Below are 21,896 nucleotides of genomic sequence, written 5' to 3' on the forward strand. Positions count from 1 at the left end.
GAGAAAAAGAACTGGTCTTTTACAGCACATCCCTAACTCAACTATTTTGGGGATCTGCCTGCAAAAATCACAGCCTCTGCACCACAATGCTGTGGTGTTACAGAGACAGGCGTCCATGGGAGGGCTTTTTATTTTTTTTAACATCTTTATTGGAGTATAATTGCTTTACAATGGTGTGTTAGTTTCTGTTTTTATAATGAAGTGGATCAGCTATACATATACATATATCCCCATATCTCCTCCCTCTTGTGTCTCCCTCCCACCCTCCCTATCCCACCCCTCTAGTTGGTCACAAAGCACCGAGCTGAGCTCCCTGTGCTACGCAGCCACTTCCCACTAGCTATCGATTTTACATTTGGTAGTGTATATATATCCATGCCACTCTCTTATTTTGTCCCAGCTTACTATTCCCCCTCCCCGTGTCCCATGGGAGAGCTTTTGATTCACTATTTCTGCCTGTGACTGGATGGATGAGTTCAATTCTGGGGAGTAGTATTAGCAAGACCATTTCCTCCTACATGCTTTTCAAAGCAATAAAGCTGACATTTGATCTCCTTTTGTCTCACACTTTGTTTCTGTCTCAAATGGTTTCATTCTTCCGCAGGTAAAAGAGGAAATTTGTTTATTGACCCCTTCAAAGCCCAACAAACTAGACTGCAAGCTCCCTGAGGGTAAGAACCCTTATCTTTCCTGCTTTTCTCATGGTCTGGAATACAATGCAGGGGCATGATCAACTTTGATAAAAATGATTGGAGAACAAGGTCAACTGAATTGGTTTTAGGGAAGTTGCCTTGCCTGGTGTATCTTGCTTCTCTGTAGGTGCGATGACACCATGTATTTTTTTCCCCAAAAAAGACTGACTTCAGAAAGACAAAAAAAAATTATATGTATCTTGGCACATTCTTCATTTTGATTCATGTGTCACTTCAGATCAGAATGTCTCACTGTTCTAAATGACCAAGGAGTTTCAGGCACCCTGCTTTAGGAAAGGAACTGCACAGTGGCAAACTCACCCACTATATCAATAGAGTCAGAGAAACAGGAACTTCTCAGCTGAAAGGTCATCTGCAGCAATGTCCACCTCTCCTACTGGACTCTGACCACAGAAGCATGAATAATCCTCTTACCTCTACAGGCTTACTTGTACAAACAGGAATGGCCTCAGTCCTGGGAACATTCATCTAAACCTTCCCACAGATGTGATCTACTGCCCAATAACAAAGGTATATTTCTGCCTCCTGGTGTGATTAGAGGCATGAAAATGTAAGCTTCCCAAAGCCATTTACACTCCTAGTCATCTCTACTGACTAGTCTTCACAACTTTAGGAAGAAATCTAGGTCATTTCCGAAGCTGGGACCTTGTTGCTAAGGGAATTATTTCAGCACTTGTCTACGTCCTAGAAAATCAGAGTATTTCTACCCTGACATTCACTTCTCTCCTTCTTTTTAATGTACTTGCATTCACCCAATGCCTTCTACCTAATAAAATAACTGGAATCTTAAATGTTTCCACCACTCTTAGTAACTGAGCAGCCAACTTAGATACCAGAGTAGGGATGCTGGAACTCTGACATGCACTGCTCAGAAGAGACCACTGTCAAGCAGAAGCCCATGTGCTGATCTCTCTGCTCTGACAGCCACTCCCACTCCTCTAAGAAAACTCATGATGGAGTAGCTCAGCCATACCATCTGAGGCTACTGCCCACAACAGGCAACTTGTCCTGCTGTGAATGAATGACCTCCACCAGCACAGCCTGTGTGGGTCTGACCACAAGTCACTAGTAAATGCTGGATAATGAGACATGCCTCCTTTGCTCAAATCAGTCCATCTAGTTGAAGTGGTGAGTCAAGTTCTTTCACTGCGAAAGATCACACACTAGAGATATAAACAAGCAGTGTATCATTAGGGTCACTGAAACAATTAGTTATGTTTTTTTTTTTTAAATCTAGTCCCTAAATGGAATCACTTAGTTTCCTAGATAAATTATTCTTTAACTGGTGGTCACACTAAAAAAATTCAATATAAGTGGAAACTCAATAAAGGTGATCATATTAAAAAAAAGATGTGGGCTTCCCTGGTGGCACAGTGGTTGAGAGTCCACCTGCCAATGCAGGGGACATGGGTTCGTGCCCCGGTCCGGGAGGATCCCATATGCCGCGGAGCGGCTAGGCCTGTGAGCCATGGCCGCTGAGCCTGCACGTCCGGAGCCTGTGCTCCGCAATGGGAGAGGCCACAACAGTGAAAGGCCGCGTACCGCCAAAAAAAAAAAAAAAAAAAAAAAAAGATGTAAGTCATGGCCAGTTCTTCTCTATGCACAGGTGTTGGCATCCCTCACTTCTACCAGTGATATTTGCCTTCCTCTCCTATAAAGTTGTTCATAAAACATGATTTTCCAAATAATTTAAGTTATATAAATAGCACTAATCCCTCCACCCAGATCTCATAAAAAGAAGCACAGACTTGAAACAAGTACTTAAGAGATCACTGAAGTCAAGTACCTTTACTTCTGGGTTGTAATCCTGCTCATACACATAAGACATTGACTTTAGCTCCCATTTGTTGAAGGCTTATTGAGTCAATCACCACGCTAGATGCTTTACAAACATTATCCCTCATTCTCACCACAATCTCATTAGATCAATATTTTATCCCCATTTTACAGGTGAGGGAATTGAGAAGGTAAGTCCCTTGCCCAAAGTTACAACTGCTAAGTGTACAGCTGAGATCTGAATTCAGGACTATCTGACTCCAATGCTTGTGTTCATACTGTTAAAACTCATGAAATCTTGGCTACATACCTCATACAATTCAATAATGATGTTTCCCATCAGACCTCTGCTGCTCTTGATGTTCTCCATGGCCAGGGTGAAGTAGATCCCACGTGTGTCTGAGATGTAGAGGTTGTATGTGTCATTCTGGTTCCATTCCTGGACAGCTGCGAACACTTGGTTCTCATTGGTACTAATGATGTGCATGTCCTATAAGAAGATGGAAAGCCTGTAAGGCAGCAAATCTTCATATCTCCTTGCTCACTGAGACCCAGAGTAATTACCATGACTTATGAAACGGTTGAGAAAAAGCTTGAGTTATAGGCAATGTTAAACAATTCTGTGTCAGGCCAAGGCTATAAATTATGAGCTTCATGATTTCTGTTACTTGCTAAGTGACAGTAAGATGGGTGTAAGGGGTTTTGGTGGGTATGATTTTCCATGGCTTCAAGGGATTTATCCACTTTCATTTTTTTTTAGATGTTGGGGGTAGGAGGTTATTAATTGATTTATTTATTTTTGCTGTGTTGGTCTTCGTTTCTGTGCGAGGGCTTTCTCTAGTTGTGGCAAGCGGGGTCCACTCTTCATCGCGGTGCACGAGCCTCTCATGGTCGTGGCCTCTCCCGTTGCGGAGCACAGGCTCCAGACGCGCAGGCTCAGTAGTTGTGGCTCACGGGCCTAGTTGCTCCGTGATGTGGGATCCTCCCAGACCAGGGCTCGAACCCATGTCCCCTGCATTAGCAGGCAGATTCTCAACCACTGCGCCACCAGGGAAGCCCCCATTTTCATTTTTTATTTTTATAACTGAAAGTTGGTCTTTGCTAACGGAGACATACAACCTTGCAAGAGGAAACCCACACGTGCAAAAATGACAGGTCCTATCCCTTCATTAGATCTCCATTTATGATTTCAAACTTTTTAGGGTAACGGCTTTCACGCCTTTCTTTGGAATCTTCAGATGGGGATTGAAAGAAGGGTGGCACAGAGGCATAGCCGATGGGTGGGACACTGGGCTTCCAACTCTGCTGTAAACAGAGCAGCACTACTGAGATCTGTTATGTCCTGGAGTTCTGTGTAATATTTTAGGAGTAAAAGGTGAGGGGGGTTCTGCTGCTTATACAGTAATGTTTGAAAACCATAGATATACAGGTAAGGATACTCACTCTAGAATTTAGTGCTCTGGGTCATAATATAAGCTCTGCTATAAATCAGCTGTATGATACTGGATGTGTCAGTTTCCCTGAGCTTCCATTTTCTCACTGAAAGAGTGAAGAGGTTGGTTGGGCTACCAATAAAAATAGCTAACATGTGGGCACATTCTAAGTCATCTAAATGTATTATTTCAATTTAAAAAAATCCAATAATTCTACAGTGGAGGTAGTATGATTATTCCTGTTTTACTGAAGAGTAAACTAAGGCACGCAGAGGTTTACCAACTTGCTTCAGATTACATAACGCGTTAAGTAGCCAAACCATGTTTTGAACCTCTGTGATATGACTCTAACCTAATTGTTAGCTTCTAACTATTTGTATATACAGCCTCTAAATCAGAAGTTCCAAACCAATGACTCATGAAATGAATATGAATCACAATTGTTTGGTTTGACCATAACCTCTATCAAATACCTGAAAATGTAGTATTTTAGGTAGAGTCAGCACTCATTGGAGTCTTAGCCCTACATACCTACGATCTGCCCTTATATATTACTGTTAACTTCTTGGTCCCTGAAGCCACTTTAGTTTGTATTCCTGGACTGGGTCATTTCTAAAATTAAACCTAATAGTTCAGAATTCCAAATCGTTTTGAAAAGCCAGTTTGCATATGTGGCTAGGCACTGTACAAAGATTACCAAAAACTCAAGTCATTACCTAAGGAACTTACACTGTCAGGAAGAAATGTTAGCCTGGATAGATATCGGACTAAATAAGAGCAATTTTAAAAATGTATAACTATACAGGTGTATATGCCAAAGAGTAATATCATCCCAGGAAAGCAAAAAGAGAGGCACCCTTGTCACTGTGGCAAAAAGCACTGGTAATAGGGACACAGGCAAGTGGAGTGACAGTAAGTAAATAACTTGGGTGGATCTAGCCTTCACCTTATTTGACAACCTTTCCCAGAAATGGTTTCAACAAAAAAAGGAGGCAGCAAGGTCTCTACTGTCAGAACCATGCAGAGCTCCTCCAAGCCAATTGTACAAAGAAGCAAACTCATCTGGACAGCTGGGAGGGGGCAAAAGTGAGAAAGTGAGTTCTGGATCTTTTATTGGAGATTCTCTGTCAGATCTCAGCCTCTGGCCTTGGACTCCCTAGGTCACCTTGACTAAGACCTCATTTGCTCATTTGCGCTTTCACACCTTGTAGAATTACAGGTTCCTGCTGAGGTGCTTGAAAATGGAAATAAGGCTTACTCTTAAAAACCATGGGATGGGCCTCCCTGGTGGCTCAGTGGTTGGGAGTCCGCCTGCCGATGCGGGGGATACGGGTTCGTGCCCCGGTCTGGGGGGATCCCATATGCCGCGGAGCGGCTGGGCCCGTGGGCCATGGCCGCTGGGCCTGCGCATCCGGAGCCTGTGCTCCGCAGCGGGAGAGGCCGCAACAGTGAGAGGCCCGCATACCACAAAAAGAAAAGAAAAAAAAAAAAAAAAACCATGGGATGAAGTCATGTTGTGTGGTGTGGAATGAAAGCCCAAGAACCCAGTAGGAGGGGAAATAGCAGCTGCAGGAAATATGGATTAAATTCACTTAACCTGTTAAAAATGCAACAGAAATGCCTGGCTTTCCCCAGATGTTTTGGTCATAAAAATGAATGAGCTAAGTTATTTTAGACTAAACTAACGTAAAAGAAGTGAGGGGGAAAAAACAACTTAAAACACTGGGGCATGTTCAGGATTAGAGGCAGCCAGATTTGCTGCGAGTGCATCTTAGTTTAGACCTGCACTGGGACTATGTTACCTGGTGAGCAGGTATTCCAGGCTCTAGGATGAGAGACTACTCTCTAGTACATAGAATTATGGGATGTCCACTTGAGAAATCCTTAATTTATCAAAGTCACTTAGCTAATACATTATATTACTAAGATTTGAACCTAAGATTATCTGAATAAAAAGGCTAAACTCCTTACCAGTGGGGGTATAATTCAGTGTGTATCAAAATGACCTGGAGATTCTAATAGCATGCAGACTCATGGGTCCCAATGCCTGAGATTCTGATTCATTATGTCTGGTTGTGGAGCCTTAGATTCTACCACCTGAGCAAGCCCTCCAGATGATTCTAGTGCATGCAATCTAGGGAATCACTTTTTGAAGAACTCTGAACTATGTGCCCTCTCTCCTAATAGGTCTTAGAGTTGAATAGGGGTCAACCAATAATGAAAATATTAAGTCTTCCAGAACAAAGAAAAGCATCATTAGTTAAAAATGGTCCTATAGGAATCTGAATGACAATAAAGCTTATTTCTTTCATTTTGCCACCCTAATTTAACCCCAAAGCATGTGTCACTTCCTTATTAAAACAATTATAAATAACACTGCCCCTACATCCTCCCAATACAGTCACTAGGGAGAATCATGGTTGCTTTTTGAAAATCTAAACCTATGACTTCCTAGGTGAACAACAGTAAAAATACTTCCGTGTTATTGAAACATTTTCTTGTAATTCGGGCCTAATGTAACTTCATTCATTACAGAAACACCTATGATATTAAGCATTTGCCATGTGCCAAACACCATATATAAATACAGACAGGAACAAAACATAGAACCTGACCTCAAGAATATGCCCATCTAGGGCTTCCCTGGTGGTGCAGTGGTTGGGAGTCCGCCTGCCAATGCAGGGGACAGGGGTTCGGGCCCTGCTCTGGGAGGATCCCACATGCTGCAGAGCAACTGAGCCCGTGAGCCACAACTGCTGAGCCTGCGCTCTGGAGCCCGCGAGCCACAACTACTGAGCCCGCGTGCCACAACTACTGAAGCCCGCGTGCCTAGAGCCCGTGCTCCACAACAAGAGAGACCACTGCAGTGAGAGGCCTGCGCACCTCAGAGAAGAGTAGCCTCCACTCACCACAACTAGAAGAAAGCCCACGCACAGCAATGCAGCCAAAAATAAATAAATTAAAAAAAAAAAAAAAAAAAGAATATGCCCATCTGGTGGTGGAGACATCACAAACTCAGGTGGCCTTTCGTGAACTTGACTAAGGACTACAATAGACGTACTGAAAACGGTGAACAAAAAAAGGCTTACAGGTGAGAGACAGGTGGAGTATTCAAGGGAATGTATGGAACTTGGAATAACCTGAAGGCAATTTTCCTCTGAGCGAGGTGAGGATAGACAGTGGCCACATCACAAGGGGTTCTGTATGGCACACCGAAGTTCCACCCTGAAGGAAGTACAAAGCTGACACAAGATTTGAAGCAGGAGAAAGGGAAGATTAGAGTTGGTTAATTAATGCATAGATTTTGTTGAAGATGATCCAGTTTGTTACATGATAATATCCAATGTGGAAGCATTGTGAAGAGTAGATTTAAATGGGGCAATGTTAGAAGGAAGGGAGAAGGCTTAAAAGGTCATCGCAACGATCTAGGCAGTAATGCACGAGGGCCTGAACTGAAGAAGTAGATTCTCTATGAGAACTCTATGAAATGAACTTGTGAGATATTAAGGAGGTAGAATCTACAGAAGGGAGAAGGACATATCTTGAATATCTCAGATACCTGAATAACAAAATTTTCTGCTTTATTTAGAGTATTCGTTACAATCAAAATTAACAGTCACTTCTATAATTATTTGTGTGATATCTGCCTCTCTCATTAGACCATAATGAGTTCTCAGATGGCAGACACTATGTCTCTCTTATTTGTCACTTTAGTTTTAGTGCTTACCAGAGTATCTAGCACATGGCAGACATCCAACAATAGTTTAGTGAGTAAATAAATGGAATAAGTAAATAAAAGGAGGATATAGAAGGGCCAAAAGGTAGAGACTCTGAGCTCAGTTGTTAAACGGGTTCTTGAAGGGAATGTACCTCGAATAGGCAGTTAACGATATAGTTCAGAGTTTAATGGAGAGATATCTGCTGGGGCTGTGGATACAGGAGTCATCAGTGTGAAGAGAAGGGATGAGGTCACTCAGGAACCATGAAGAATGCAACGGGCATTTAGGAACATCACCACTTTAAGGATGGCAAGGGAAGGGGATCCAGAAAAGGAAATCAGGAGAAAAGCACTGCCAAAGGGAAGAGTATCAAGGGTGGATATTTTTCCCCAACAGTGTCAGATGCTCCAGAGAGTTTAAAAAAAAAAACCCGAAAGATAAAGATGTAGAGACATCTAATTGGATTTGGCATGCAGGTAGCCACTGGTTACAATGGCTAGCAGACTTTTTTTTTTTTTTTTTGCGATACGCAGGCCTCTCACTGTTGTGGCCTCTCCCGTTGCGGAGCACAGGCTCCGGACGCGCAGGCTCAGCGGCCATGGCTCACGGGCCCAGCCGCTCCGCGGCATGTGGGATCTTCCCAGACCGGGGCACGAACCCGTGTCCCCTGCATTGGCAGGCGGACTCTCAACCACTGCGCCACCAGGGAAGCCCACTAGCAGACTCTTAACGGGACAGTGGAGTGATGGATGTGGGAGAGCTGAGGGCAACTAGCAGTAGGTTCAAGAATGAGTAGAAAATGAGAAAAGAGGTTAAAACTACAGATAACTCTTTAAGAAGTGAGGCCATGGCACAGCAAGGAAGGATAAATCAGTATTCGGGGAAATGTAAAAATTAAGGACAATTTTCCTAAGGAAATTAAGGAAAGGTTAACACCATTGTCATTATCATTATAATAAATTATCTAAAACATATTTCCCCCTGTTCTCTTTCATTATTCAAAGTGGGGTTAACTGTATTCTACTGTCAAAAACAAACCCAGACTCAGGTAAGGAGAGAGTTGATTGGAAAAGACTATTGGAATAGGGGGAACACTCTGATCAAAGGACCTGCAAGCACCTCAGAGTGAAGGCAGAAAAGAATTACTCGTACTGGGAGAAGTAAAGCAAGGCTAGAATGAACCGCGGGGAGTGGGGTGAGGAGTAGTTAAACAGGAAATTGTTTTCCTTAGGGTCAAGCGATTCTCTTAAGGAGAAAAGCCAGACTTAAGTCTGGTCCAGTCAAATTAGCAGGCATTTGTCCAGTGGGGACAAACAGTTCAGTGAATCATTTATGAGACAAAGAACAGGAATCTGGTCTTCCCAGAGGTAAATACGGGGCACATTTAAGAGAAGAGGAGTTCTTTGCAGTAAGCCATATCCAGGAACACAAAAGGGTGGGGGGATTTCTTAAATGTTGCTGTTTCCAGGAGCTTGGGGCTCAAGTCAAGCTCAACATTGTTACGGCCAAACTGAGTTCCCTACAGAAACAAACAAACCAACACGAAACAATTTTTTCTCTTGCAGAAATGACAGAGTAGCGAGTTAAGAACAAGTCCAGAATCTAAGAGGCAAGAGGAGGTCTATCAGACTCAGAGGGGTCCAGTGAGGCAGGCAGCCTGGGACACGACCCCACGAGGAACTCGCCCGACAGGTCAAGAGTGTCAGTAGTATTTCCCCTGGAACACAATCGCTACTTAGACTTGCCCAGCACTTTACACTTTACCAACAACGAGCCATTTGCTGCATCCTTACAACTTTGCCAGATGGAATGGTATTATGATGCCCATTCTACAGATGAGAAGACCTGGGCTCATAGATGAGCAGCAGGCAGAGCTGGAATGAAAGCCCTGGGTTTCTGCTTTTGAGCTCCATCTCTTTTTCCCCGAGGCTGCCACGGCTTCTGTCATCTTTCTCCAAGGCCTCCACAGGTGCGTGCTTTACACGGCCATCGGCCTGAGACTCAACGCCAGCCCAATGCCCAGGGGCTGGGTTATTGAGGACTCAGCACAAAGCTGCTGCTCTTAATAATGTCACTCTTTATTAATGGCCTTCATCTCTTTCCCTGCAAAACACTCTGAAGCCATGGAGTGCCCCAGGAGAGTGTATTCTGCACAGTCAGCTGGGAGTAGAGGTGGGAGGGCCATGACGATGGGCAGATTTGCCGTGTTTCTGTTTCTAAGCAAGGTGCCCAGCAGCAACTGCAGCACGACGTGGAACAGCAACAACTTGCTTAAAAGCCATTTCCATTTCTAAACAATGGAAAGAACCAACCTCCTTCCACCCACTCAGTCCTCACCTCCTTGGCCCAGGCTATGAAAACCTGGCCAAGGCCGACGAATAAAGGGGATCGATAACATCCAGGTATCTTCACAACAGCCCTCATGTTAATGAGAAGCTGTTCTGGATGAAGTTCTATCAAAGGGGCTGCACGGACGGTAGTCTACCACAGTAAATTGCCATGGGGTTGCTAATCATTGATGGAGTGTTCTAGGGTTGTCATTGATGCCAGGCTTCATTTATCCCCACCTGCAGCCACATTGCCCAGGGGAGCAAACTGTTTGCTTTTCTGAGAAGTTAAAAAATACATAAAACAGGTATACATACAAGAGGCAAAATAGGCCCTACATGGAGAATGTGGTTTGGGAAGTTCCTGAAACTCTTTTCCTGGGCCAATACATGGAAATCACCAGGTTGCTGCTAAGGGTCATTCTCCTTTAGAAAGAACATGATTGGGCTTCCCTGGTGGCACAGTGGTTGAGAGTCCGCCTGCTGATGCAGGGGACACGGGTTCGTGCCCCGGTCCGGGAAGATCCCACATGCCGCAGAGTGGCTGGGCCTGTGAGCCACGGCCGCTGGGCCTGCACGTACGGAGCCTGTGCTCCGCAACGGGAGAGGCCACAACAGTGAGAGGCCTGCGTACCACACACACACAAAAAAAATAGAAAGAACATGATCATGAACTTCCTCATCTTCTGCAAGCAGGGATACCTCTTTCCTGCTTGGGTTTAGAATATCTGATGGGTACATCCTGCAAGTGTAGTCCTATACAATGGGCTTATAAAGCCAATCACAGAGACATTAGAGAAAATGAGAAATTAATGCCCATGGTCCCTGAGGCTACTTCCCATGGTCTCTGTGAACCTCATCAGCCTCTCCACCTCTCTCCCAGTCTCTCAATATAGTTTTCCAGTTTGTTAAATGAACCATACTCTCTCTTAAAATCGGGCCAGTATATGTATTTTCTACCAGCTTCCCGAACACTTGTTTGCAGGGTTAACTCCTTATCTGTCTTGAATCATCTTAAGCATCACTTTCTTTAGGAAACTTGTCTTCTCTACCCATATTTGGTGAGCGCCAACTATCATGTCGCAATGGCCCTTGAACTTCTGTACCTATAATACTCCCTACACCCACAGTTGCTTGTTCAATGTCTTTTCTCTACCAGAATACAAGCTCCATTAAGGCAGGGAACGTTTGTATCTTATTTACCACTCTAACCACAGAGCTCAGTTCAGTGCCTGGCACAGAGTAAAAACTTAAATGGAAGAAAAAGAATAGATCAATGGGTGAATAAATGAAGGAACAAATGAATGAATGGGTATGTGCATGCTTATATGAATAGGTGAATGTATAAAAGCAACTAGGGGTAGATGGTTATTCACCTTCTTATCCCATAATCCCTACTACCTCTGTACTCATTTCGCCTTTCATGATACGTTTCCCAGCACCAACTTAGAGATCCAAGTCTTTGTACCATTACATTTGATACATGTCCAACCTGAGACTTTGCTTCTTTGCAGCCTTAATAGGTGATGCAACTAAAGCCCTGCCACATTCATACCAAGGTTCTAAGATTTGTCTCCTTCCAGAAGCCATTGTTCACAGGGGATGAGGTCCACAGAGTAAGTTTTATGATTTTCCAATACAGGAGTTAAAATGCCATGATTTGATATTAATTTTATAGTAAATTATTCCTTTTTAATTACTCATAGTGGCAGAAGGGAGTGGAAGCACAGGCAGTGCATTTATATTTAGCATTGAAGGGTAGAGAGAAGCAAGAAAGCCATGAGACTAACCTCCTCATCTATCTATCTATCTATCTATCTATCTATTTATCTATCTATCTATCTATCTATCTATCTACCTATGGTTTCTGCCTGGACCATTCTAAGCCTGGCCCTCTACTTGTCAATAAGGCCCTTGTGAAAGAGAGGGGTCCTCAGAAGAGACTGCAAAGCTAGTGTTCCTTTCACTACCAGTCCTGGAAAATGACCCAAGATTATACTGGATGTTTGAATCATAGGAAATCAAAGCTCTTGCCTGTGTACCCTGCTGAGAGGGGAACACAGAACCCAGATTCAGCGACATCAGCAGAGGCTAAACCCCACAGTGGTAAGTCAGGCTGAATGCCAGCTATCTCCCAGGCAGGGATCAAACCTTCTGCAGCCCAACAAGGCAGCCTCTTCCCACCACTTTATCTGGCAGGACCCGAGGAGCAGGTGGTGCGTACCTTGGGCAGCGAGTACTTGGGCAGCTTTATCTGAGTGAAGGCTTCTCTTCGGTAAGACACGTAGTAGCTGGCTCTTCCACCAGTTGTTACCTGTATCGTGGGGAAAACACAAAAGGTCAGATGGGGCTACAGATCACGGCACAAGGTGGAAAGCAGTAGCCTCTCCATCAACAGCCACAGTAGGTTTGCGACAACCTTTTAGGGAATACTCCCTTTTGGCTTTGATCCTCCGGCCCCACAGTGCCCTGAGTTGCTCCTGTGGCACAGCACTTAGACAATAAGTGAGCAATTCCAACAGTCTTTCCCTGTGGCAATTCCAACAGTCTTTTCCCAATGTCTGTGAGAGCAGGGGCTCTGTACTCTGTCACAGTGCTCTGAATACATACACACTTAATAAATATTTTCAACTGAAAACAGAGAAGCTACTGATGTCTGCTGTACCCATGATCTATATATTCTTTTTTTTAACAGCTTTTAATCCACTGCAATGATGACATGAGTGTCAAAGAAAATTTGTTTCGTATCTGAACAATTACTATTGCTCAAAGCCTTATTACTTTGGAATTAATTTCACTTCCTCTCTGAGCACAATTTTTTCCTTCCTATTTACAAATCCACACATTGAGCAGATATTTACTGATTCTTTCCATGTGTTAGTTCATTAAAGGCATCAAAGTCAGAGAAAGAACTCTGGATTTGAAAGTCAGAAATCTTAGGTCTGGGTCTCAGTTCTACTAGCTCATGGCAGGGGGAGTCAACATCTGAAACCTCACTTGGCAACAGATGGATTCTTAGAGGAACCTGGAAACCACTCCAGGAAATGGTCCCCTGGCCTGGGCTTGCTGGAAAGTCTCGCCAACATGGCATAGCTCTGCAGATGGCTGCTCTTGGCCCAATTATCCTAACTCAGGGGAAATTAATATTCACAGGAGAAGACAACATAGCCTGCTCAGAGAAAATAACAGGGGGACAGTAGCAACCAGGCTGCTGTGCTGAGGAAGCAATCACTGGAAGCCCAGCCTCCTGCTGAAGATAGGCCAGTCCCCTGACCTGGGTCCAACCCTAGTGCCCACCCACAGCGGCTGCTGGGAGCAGAGGGGGTATAACATCTCTACTGAAAGCCACCCATCGTTCCTCACTCTAAGAGATGGCATTTCCCATGGCTCTCTCTTGACCTGCGCAGATTGCAAGCCCACAAAGCAGGCACCACAAGCTGCCAGGTAGAAGAGATGTTCAAGTCAGCGTGAAGGCAGAACCTTGGAAAAAACTTGGTGCAAAGTCTTCGGCTTTGAACCAAGAGGAGAGACTGGTTTCCCCCGATGGTCACTGCTATCCTTACATCTCTATTTTCTAATTAGAATCATTCTTATCTTGTATTCCAAGACTTTTTTTTTTGTAAGACATCTGTTCTGGATCTATATTGTTCCCTGTTGGCTTAGAGGTGGGGTGTTGACAGATTAAGGCTAATGAGTTGCTGAGAAGTCTTTTGTTTTTCTTTTATAAATACATCTCAACTACATAGAATCAGATTAAAATATAACCCTTGGTTCTAAGCACAGTCACCATGAGTCCTGGCATGATCCTATTTATTTGCTTCTTTAATTTGGTTTTATTTTTAATTATAAAACCAACACATATAAATGTAGCTGCAAACCCAAGAACTAGATCAGTAGTTTTTAAACTTCAGCATGCATCAGAATCGCCCAGAAAGCTTGTTAAAACTCAGACTGCTGGGCCCCACCCACAGAGCCTCTGATTCAATCAGTCTGGGATGAGGTCCAAGAATTGTCTTTTCTAATAAGTTCTAGATGATGCTGATGCTGCTGGTCTGGGGACCACACTTGGAGCAGCACAGAACAAGAACTTCAGTGCCAACTGACATACACCTCTATGCCTCTGTGCCCCTCACCTGTCCTGACCCCTGCCTCCCTCTGAGATGTAGCTACTTTCCTGAATTTTGTGTTTACAGTGATAATAAAGTCTTTTTAAAATTAAGGTGAAATTCATACAACATCAAATTAACCATTTTAAAGTGTACAATTCGGTGGCATTTAGAACCTTCACAATGCTGTATGACCACCACCTCTGACATAGTTCTAAATCATTTGCGTCATCCCCCCCCCAAGAAGACCCTTTACCCAGTGATAACGTTTTTAAACCCCCAAATATATCCTCTGGTCACCCATCATGTACTTGAAAATCAGTTCTCCACAGAACATCCTGAAGTTCACCAACCTCACCCTTAGTGAATTAGACCAGTGTCAGAATCCCGGTACTAATGCCGGCCAGAGGTCAGCAATTAAAAGCAGCATTTCCCCCGAAGACCCAGTCGCCTCCACAGGGAACAAGATGACATCAGCACCACAGAGCAAGGCAGGGCCCCCTGGGGTTTCTAACTTACCAAGGGCCAAAGGAGAACAGAGTGGTCCCCTTGATAGGGTCCCGCTGACCTGACTCTGGAACTCAGCCCAGCCATGCCTGTATGGCCCTGTGCAAGCACAGATTCTCTCTCTCTCTCTCTCTCTCTCTCTCACACACACACACACACAGAAGCTCACACACACAACCTGGGAGAGTTTCTGCTTAAATAAAGCATGAAGATGGAATTACACTTCAGAACTACCATGGAATAATCTAAAATATTAAAGGGCTGCACGAAGCCCAAGGAGGCCAGAGGTGCCCCAGTACCTCTGATGCCATAGCGTCCCCCAACGACATCAAGCTGGCTCCTGCAGCTCTGCCGCTGTCCTGGCTGTCCACTCTCTGTACTGCAGAAATCAAGCTGATACTTTAAACCTCAGTGTAAGGCCCCGGAGTTCATGGAAGGGTTGTGGATGCCACCAATTCATTATAACTTCTCCCTCCTCTCATCTCCTGAATTTTGTTATTTCCATTTCTATAGCACTTTCAACATTTACTCTTGTGGTGTACATATACCTATAGTGATCCCTCATGTCTTATTATAAGGGTGTAACTTCTTGATTACTAAGTAATGCTGGTCTCACGGCAGGCAATTAGTGGATGCATGATGATAAAAAAAATGATAAAACTGTCATCAATTGGGTTCAACTACCACGCTCCAGAACCTCCCTTACATAAATTATCTAGTTTAATCCCACTGACAACCCTGCAGAGTCTATAAGATATGGAATGACTTGCCCAAGATAAGACAAATATGAACCTAGTAAAGATTGGCTCTAAACCTGTTCTCCTCCTCCTGTGACTGAGACAAATCCTCTGTTCATCTTACTCATGTCAACAATTGTAACATTTCCTTAGTTCCAACATCTTTAAGGAAATTTTTTTAAATTTCTGTAACTGACTTATATGTATATGTTTGTGTTTCTTCATATTCCCATAGAATCAGCCATGACATTGACACTGCATCTTAAAAATGATGTCTTCTTAGAAGAGAAGTGAGGTAATAAAAACAAGAGGAATAGTAATTACCATGCAGTGAGAAAACATATTACGTGGAAGATGCTACAGTAAGCAGTTTATAAACCATACTTCATTTGTACTTATATATATATATACATATACATATACATATACATATATATATTCCTGACATGTAGAGGATATATATATATATATATATACTCTACAGGTCAGGACATTGAGGCTGAGAGAGGTCACTAATTTGCCCAACATCATACAACCTTTCATTGTCCCAGCCAGTGTACAACTCCAGCCTATGCTTAAAAATTTAACTAGGAATGAGCACATCTCCAAAATGGCAGGCATAGGGCAGGAATTCAATACTTACTGACTGACCAATGAATTGTGATTCATTCGCTTAAACAGAGAGCCTCTGAATTCAATTTTCTCCATTGTTTAGTGACTACACGGTGGCTGTAGAGAAGAACTCCATCCCTGCCCAGTCCCAGCTGGTCACAGGGACGTATCTCCAGATAGAAGTTCTAGCATATTCCCCCTTAGGAGCAGAGTCCTCCCAGTGCTGGAATGATACCAGCCTAGTGCCTTTGCTGCCTCTCCGCTATTATTTGTGTGGTTCTCTGGCAATCACACAAGGAAGGAATAAAGTTTAGCGACTATTAATCTATTTTGATGAACTTTTCTCGTCCTTACAAGCAAATTTGCTGGCACTGTAAATCCCCGAGATTATTACTACTTTCCCTTTCAGTGACACCTTTTATTTTACACTTGATGGATGTCATCCAATTATTTGCTCTGGGACCATCAGTCCTGCTAAACACAGAATGAGCTGGGCCTCTTCCTCACTAATGACTGGCTCGTTAATCTGATTTTCTGGATTTCTATTTTACAGGTTTAACTGGGCTCCTGGCCAGTGAAAATGATTCCTTTGGACAAATACATTGGCTGTTAAACACATGTGTCTCTTCTGACTTGTTCCCATGCCTGCCGTAACCAAGTCTAAACTGACATATCTTATATTTTTTTCACTTCTCCTTGCTTCTGGACGATGACTTGCCCTGTAGGAGAGAGAGAAATTTGCCCCCCAAAATGGAACCAGAGGGCCTTGAGTCATATTGAGCCTGCTTCTTCCATAGATAGAAGAAAACTTCTAATGTCTCTAGAATTCATAAGTGGGCATAGGTGATCTGAGAAGAGAAGCAGAAACTAATATTTTTGAATATCTATCATGTGATGAGTGCTTTAGACCCACAATACTATTCAATATCCACAATAATTATTACCGTTATTATTGTTAAAACTATCATTAGTACCCTACAAGGTAAAAGTACTGATAATCTAACATTTTTTGAGCATTTATTAAATACCAAGCACTATTCTTCTGTATGTACCAGCTTTCTGTTTTATGGTCAGAGGAGAAATTGAGGCATAGGGAACTTACACGACATACTCAAAGACACACAGCAAGTAAATGGTGGAGCTGGAATGTGAACCCCAGTTTATCCGACTGCAAAGTTTATGCTGGTCCCTCAGACTGTGAGGTTTCCAAACCTCTCTATGGAAGGGAATGGATCCCAGGTCATTCAGTTCTCAATTTCCTGGATGAGATGCCCACCAACAAGGCAGATCTTTCTCTGGTAGGGTTCATGTCATTTCCCAGCCCTGAGAAATCAATGCTCTATTGCTGCACAGGAGTGAATAGTGCTGTTACTGAAATTGGTGAATAAGAGGGACTATAATGGAAATAAATTCAGCTTACATGAGAGCTGCTGCCCTCATAGGAAGTGACATTTAGAAGCTTTTCCAGGGCTTCCTTGGTGGCGCAGTGGTTGAGAGTCCGCCCGCCAATGCAGGGGACATGGGTTTGTGCCCCGGTCCGGGAAGATCCCACACGTCATGGAGCGTCTAGGCCCGTGAGCCATGGCCGCTGAGCCTGCGCGTCCGGAGCCTGTGCTCCGCAACGGGAGAGGTCACAACAGTGAGAAGCCCGCGTACCGCAAAAAAAAGAAAAAAGAAAAAAAAAAAGAAAGTAGAAGCTTTTCCAGCTAGAGGACCTTGCTGGGTCCAGTTCAATGTGAAGAATCTGTCCAAGCCAAGAGAAATGACCATATTTATAGGCATCCATTAGTTATTTCGCACGCAGCCCTTGCATTGTTTCCTCCTCTTTAAAAAATGAGAGGGAACAGCTGAGTGTTATGATGCACAATTAACTTTTCCAATTTCTTTGCTCATTAATTCTATTCAGATTATTTAAAATAAGTCTTGACGTTGTTAGGCCTTTCTCTTCCTCTCCACCTACATAATTCCTTGAAAGATCATATTTCTTCTTTAAGAACAAAGAAACAGGCTTCCGACTGCCAGGCCATAAGAGTCAATATATAGCCATGGGTCTCATTAGGATGAAGCTTTAAGTGTCAGGATGGCTTCTACATGGCAGGTTATGTCATCTGTGTCATCTTGAGTTCATGTTCTGAAAGCGCTCTGCTAAGGCACTACACTATGTGTCTGAATCAAACCTGTGTTCAGCATTTAGAACAAGACACCTATCAGCAAGCCATCTCCTCTGCTAGACTGTTTGATGTTGAATTTAGTGTTTGTCAAACTGGTGTTTGCTCGTTTTATGTCCTAGAGGCTCTGGGATATTAATGCAATATGCAGTTTTATCTGCCTGTTTCTAGAAAGAGTGGGTCTAATGCCTAACACAACACTCCTGCTGAGACTGAATCTCTTTGAAACAGATTTGCCCATAAAATTTTTTATTGGGCCCCTAACACAGCCCCAAAATAGCTTTACCAAGAATAGATTTGGGATAAGATAGTTGATGTGAAACCAGTATTGCTCTCTCTCTCTTTGTATGAGGGATGTGTGTGTGTGTGTGCACGCATGTGCTTGTAGGGCCAGTGTTGGAGGGAAGACATGTACTGAGGTTGCCAGCGCACTATTGGCCAAAAAATACTGACAAATCAACTGCCACTTTCACCAGTCCTGCCAAGAGACTTCTTGGGGCCTTCACTGCCTATGGGGAATGCTAGTAAGGTAGAGAAAAGGTGATGCGTTAGAAAAGCATGGGACAAAGACCATGTCTAGATCTAGACCACACAAACAAGAATCAGTAGGTCTGACTCTCTGAGACTGTTTTTTCAAATATAATAAAGGAGCTGGGCTTGATAAGTTTCCAATTACATATTTTCAAAGAAGACTCTTCTTCTTATTTTTAAGCATTATAGCACGTTGGTTGGGATCCCAGACTTGTTGTGTTTGAATCCTGCTTCTGCCATTTGCTGGTTTGGTGACCTTGAACAGGTAATTGAGCCTTCCTAATTTTTCCTTCTGGAAAATGGAGACATTAATGCTACCTAATGACACGTTATCATGAGGAATGAATCTACCATGGCATGTAAAGAGTTTTAGCCCTATACCTGACACGTCCTAAGTACTCAATGCATATTACCTGTCCCTGCTGAACTAGAGGCACAGATGCCTGTATCAGTCTAATATCTTAGAGGACTTAGGGTGACTGACCATGGCAACAGTTTATATGTAAACTGGAGGCTGTTCAGGAAGTGTCAGGGTTGCCACATGGGCTACCTGGTCAGAATCGACCATGGATAGAACACTGAAATTCTTCTTGTTGCCCTCAGCAAGGATGACTCTGTAGAGAAGACCACCTATGGAGACCACAAAGTCAATGTGTTTTGTGCCAGAGATTTGACCATTAAGCAGCTGCAAGTCTTATCTTCATGTTTTAGCTTTTACAATTTAAAAGGAAGGGAAGAAGTTCTTGGGATGCCCACTTGACCCTGAAAAATGGAAGTTCATTGTCTTTCCTCTCCTAGTTTTGTTGGGGGATAAAAAGGCAAAGATAATAAGTGCAGCAATAAAAAAAGAACTGATATGGATTTGAATTGTCATCCTGGAGTATAAAATTTGGGAGCGTTCGAATACTCCCAGTTAATATAATAACAGATAAAAAGCTAAAACAGAGACAGTCTATGTTGAGTTCTAGATCAGGATGCCAGAGCTTCACAGAAAAAGGAAACACTACCCATGGAAACCTTAAAGACAAATGTTAAAACTTACAATCAAAACACCTCCCCTGCTTCCTCTTTCACAAAAGCCCCTGTTTCTTGTGGACTGTGAGTTTAATATGGTTTTGTAAAAGATGAACTGAGAAAGGGCTAGAAAGGATATTGCAAGGAATCAAGCTTATATAGCCTTCCTACACTTACGTAAGTTTTTCTCTTTGAGATATCACATAGCCTATTTCCTTTATACAGGTAGACATTATGAGGTCAATTAATTGGCTGAAATCTTCCCAAGCCAGGCTCTGTCTTTTCTATAACATCCCAGAATTTCAGAAACCAAAAACTAAAGAGTGGGAAAGGAGTAGAAGGAAGAAAGGTAAAAGATCCCAGTATCTGTAACATCTGTGATTCTAGTTTCAGCTTGATCATGTATCAGACATCCAATTTTAGGCATGGTAACTAGTCTCTTGGAGTTCAGAGGTTATTTTTCTATGAAAACGGAACAAATAATCATTATCCTTCTCTTACAGAAAAGTAAATGAGATAAGATAATAAAATGCTTTCATGTTAACTATAAATTGTTTTACAAATACAATGAGTAGGGTGTTATGATTGACCTGTATATGTACCCAAGAACCCAAAGATTTTAGAAGTATTCTCACTAACAAATTGCTGTAGAATGAATGTTTGTGTCCCCCGCAAAATTCGTATGTTGAAATGTAATCCCCAATATGATGGTATTTGGAGGTGGGGCTTTTGGGAGAGACTAGTGTTCTTATAAAAGAGACCCCAGAGAGCTCTCTTTTTCTAACGTGTAAGGACATGGCAACAAGACAGCCATCTATGAACCAGGAAGTGGACCCTTACCAGATACCAAATCTTCCAGTGCCTTAATCTTGGACTTGCCAGCCTCCAAACCTGTGAGAAATAAGCTTCTGCTTTTATAAACCACTCAGTCTATGGTTTTTATAGCAGCCATAGTACAGAAATCAAGCTGATGATCCAAATAGGCCCACTCTATTGATTGTTTGGGGCATTGACATTTGCCATTGGGCCAGTAGCTATATATAGTCTGTAGGGCTATAGCTATCTACACACTGAAAGGTTGGAGGCAATACAGAATATGAGAAGAAAAGCAAGAAATGGATGGGCAGAGCTATAGATCAGATGTGTCTTCAGCCACATGGGATGAATGGCAGGTGCACCTAGCTGCTTCGAGAATGACTAGTTTTATTGATATGTGCAAGATATTTTAAAGATCCTAAAAGGGCAAGGAAAACAAAGCCATTAATTTTCTAGAGAAGCAGGGATGCTTCTTTGGGACATGGGATTTCCAGATAGACTTGGAGATACCTGGGCTGCTAGATATAACAGGAAAACTTTGCCAACATGGGACTTGCATGCCTCATTTGGGGACAGCAGTGGACGGATTTAAACCATCTGTCAAGCTGTTTCTCAGAAAACACTGCCCCCTCCCCAAGAGAGCCATGAATATTTGTAAAATGCCAACTGCTACTCTGCTACTTCTTGGGGCTTCCCCATTGTACTTTCTGTGTCATGCCTGTCCTATCCTCCACCAGTAGAAGCATCACTGGTGGAGAGTCAAACTCTGTGCTCACCACTTTGTATGCACTGTCTGCCCTCATGCACAATGATCTTGGAGGAGAGATACTATGCAGCCCCACTTTATTGATGAGTTAATTCACATGGATAAGGTCACTCAGCTCCAAAGTAGCAGAGCCTGGATTTGAACTTGGGTCTTTAAATTTTGACAATGTCCACTACACTTTGCAACCCTGAACAAATTTAAAGTGTCTACTGCAGAGCCTTTCCAAAGAATAGCTAGTTATTAAGACCAGTTACCTGGAGGGATTCATCCTGACACAAATCCCAGCATTAATAAATTTCACACCGGCTTACACCAAAAGCTACCTCCTTAAAGAGTCCTCCCCCATCCCAACTTCCCAGCTGGAATTCAGCTTTTCATCCTCTGATTCTCAGGGTTCTTTGTTTGTAGCTCTCTCCTTGCACTTATCAGCTGCTGTCCTGAATTACTGGAAGAGGGTACATCTTAGGTCTCTTGTACTGTATTATCTTCGAGGGTAGACAGTGTGTCCTGTTCCCATTTAACCATCTCTTAGTATCTGGCACCCATGTCATAACTCATATTTGTATTCTACTTCATGCCATTAGTTCTCATTATTGGACTGAATCTCATTTGCTTGGAGCACAAGCATGCAAAGGAGGTCTAATTATATCCCCATGTTAGAATTCAGGGGC

At 43.1% G+C, this 21,896-nt stretch overlaps 1 protein-coding gene across 1 annotated transcript in view; it reads right to left on the reverse strand.

Annotated features, from left to right (window-relative positions):
* SORCS3 (sortilin related VPS10 domain containing receptor 3) overlaps positions 1-21,896 on the reverse strand; it is a gene marked incomplete at both ends in the record, with an annotated part of 607,736 nt that overhangs the window by 99,619 nt on the left and 486,221 nt on the right. The window contains 2 exons of the mRNA XM_081251544.1: positions 2,800-2,979; positions 12,193-12,282. Coding sequence (XP_081107670.1) covers positions 2,800-2,979; positions 12,193-12,282 — 270 coding nt within the window. The remainder of the gene's footprint in view (positions 1-2,799; positions 2,980-12,192; positions 12,283-21,896) is intronic.

Source organism: Mesoplodon bidens (assembly GCF_964165515.1).
Source record: "Mesoplodon bidens genome assembly, chromosome: 1".
NCBI classification, from domain to species: Eukaryota; Metazoa; Chordata; class Mammalia; order Artiodactyla; family Ziphiidae; genus Mesoplodon; species Mesoplodon bidens.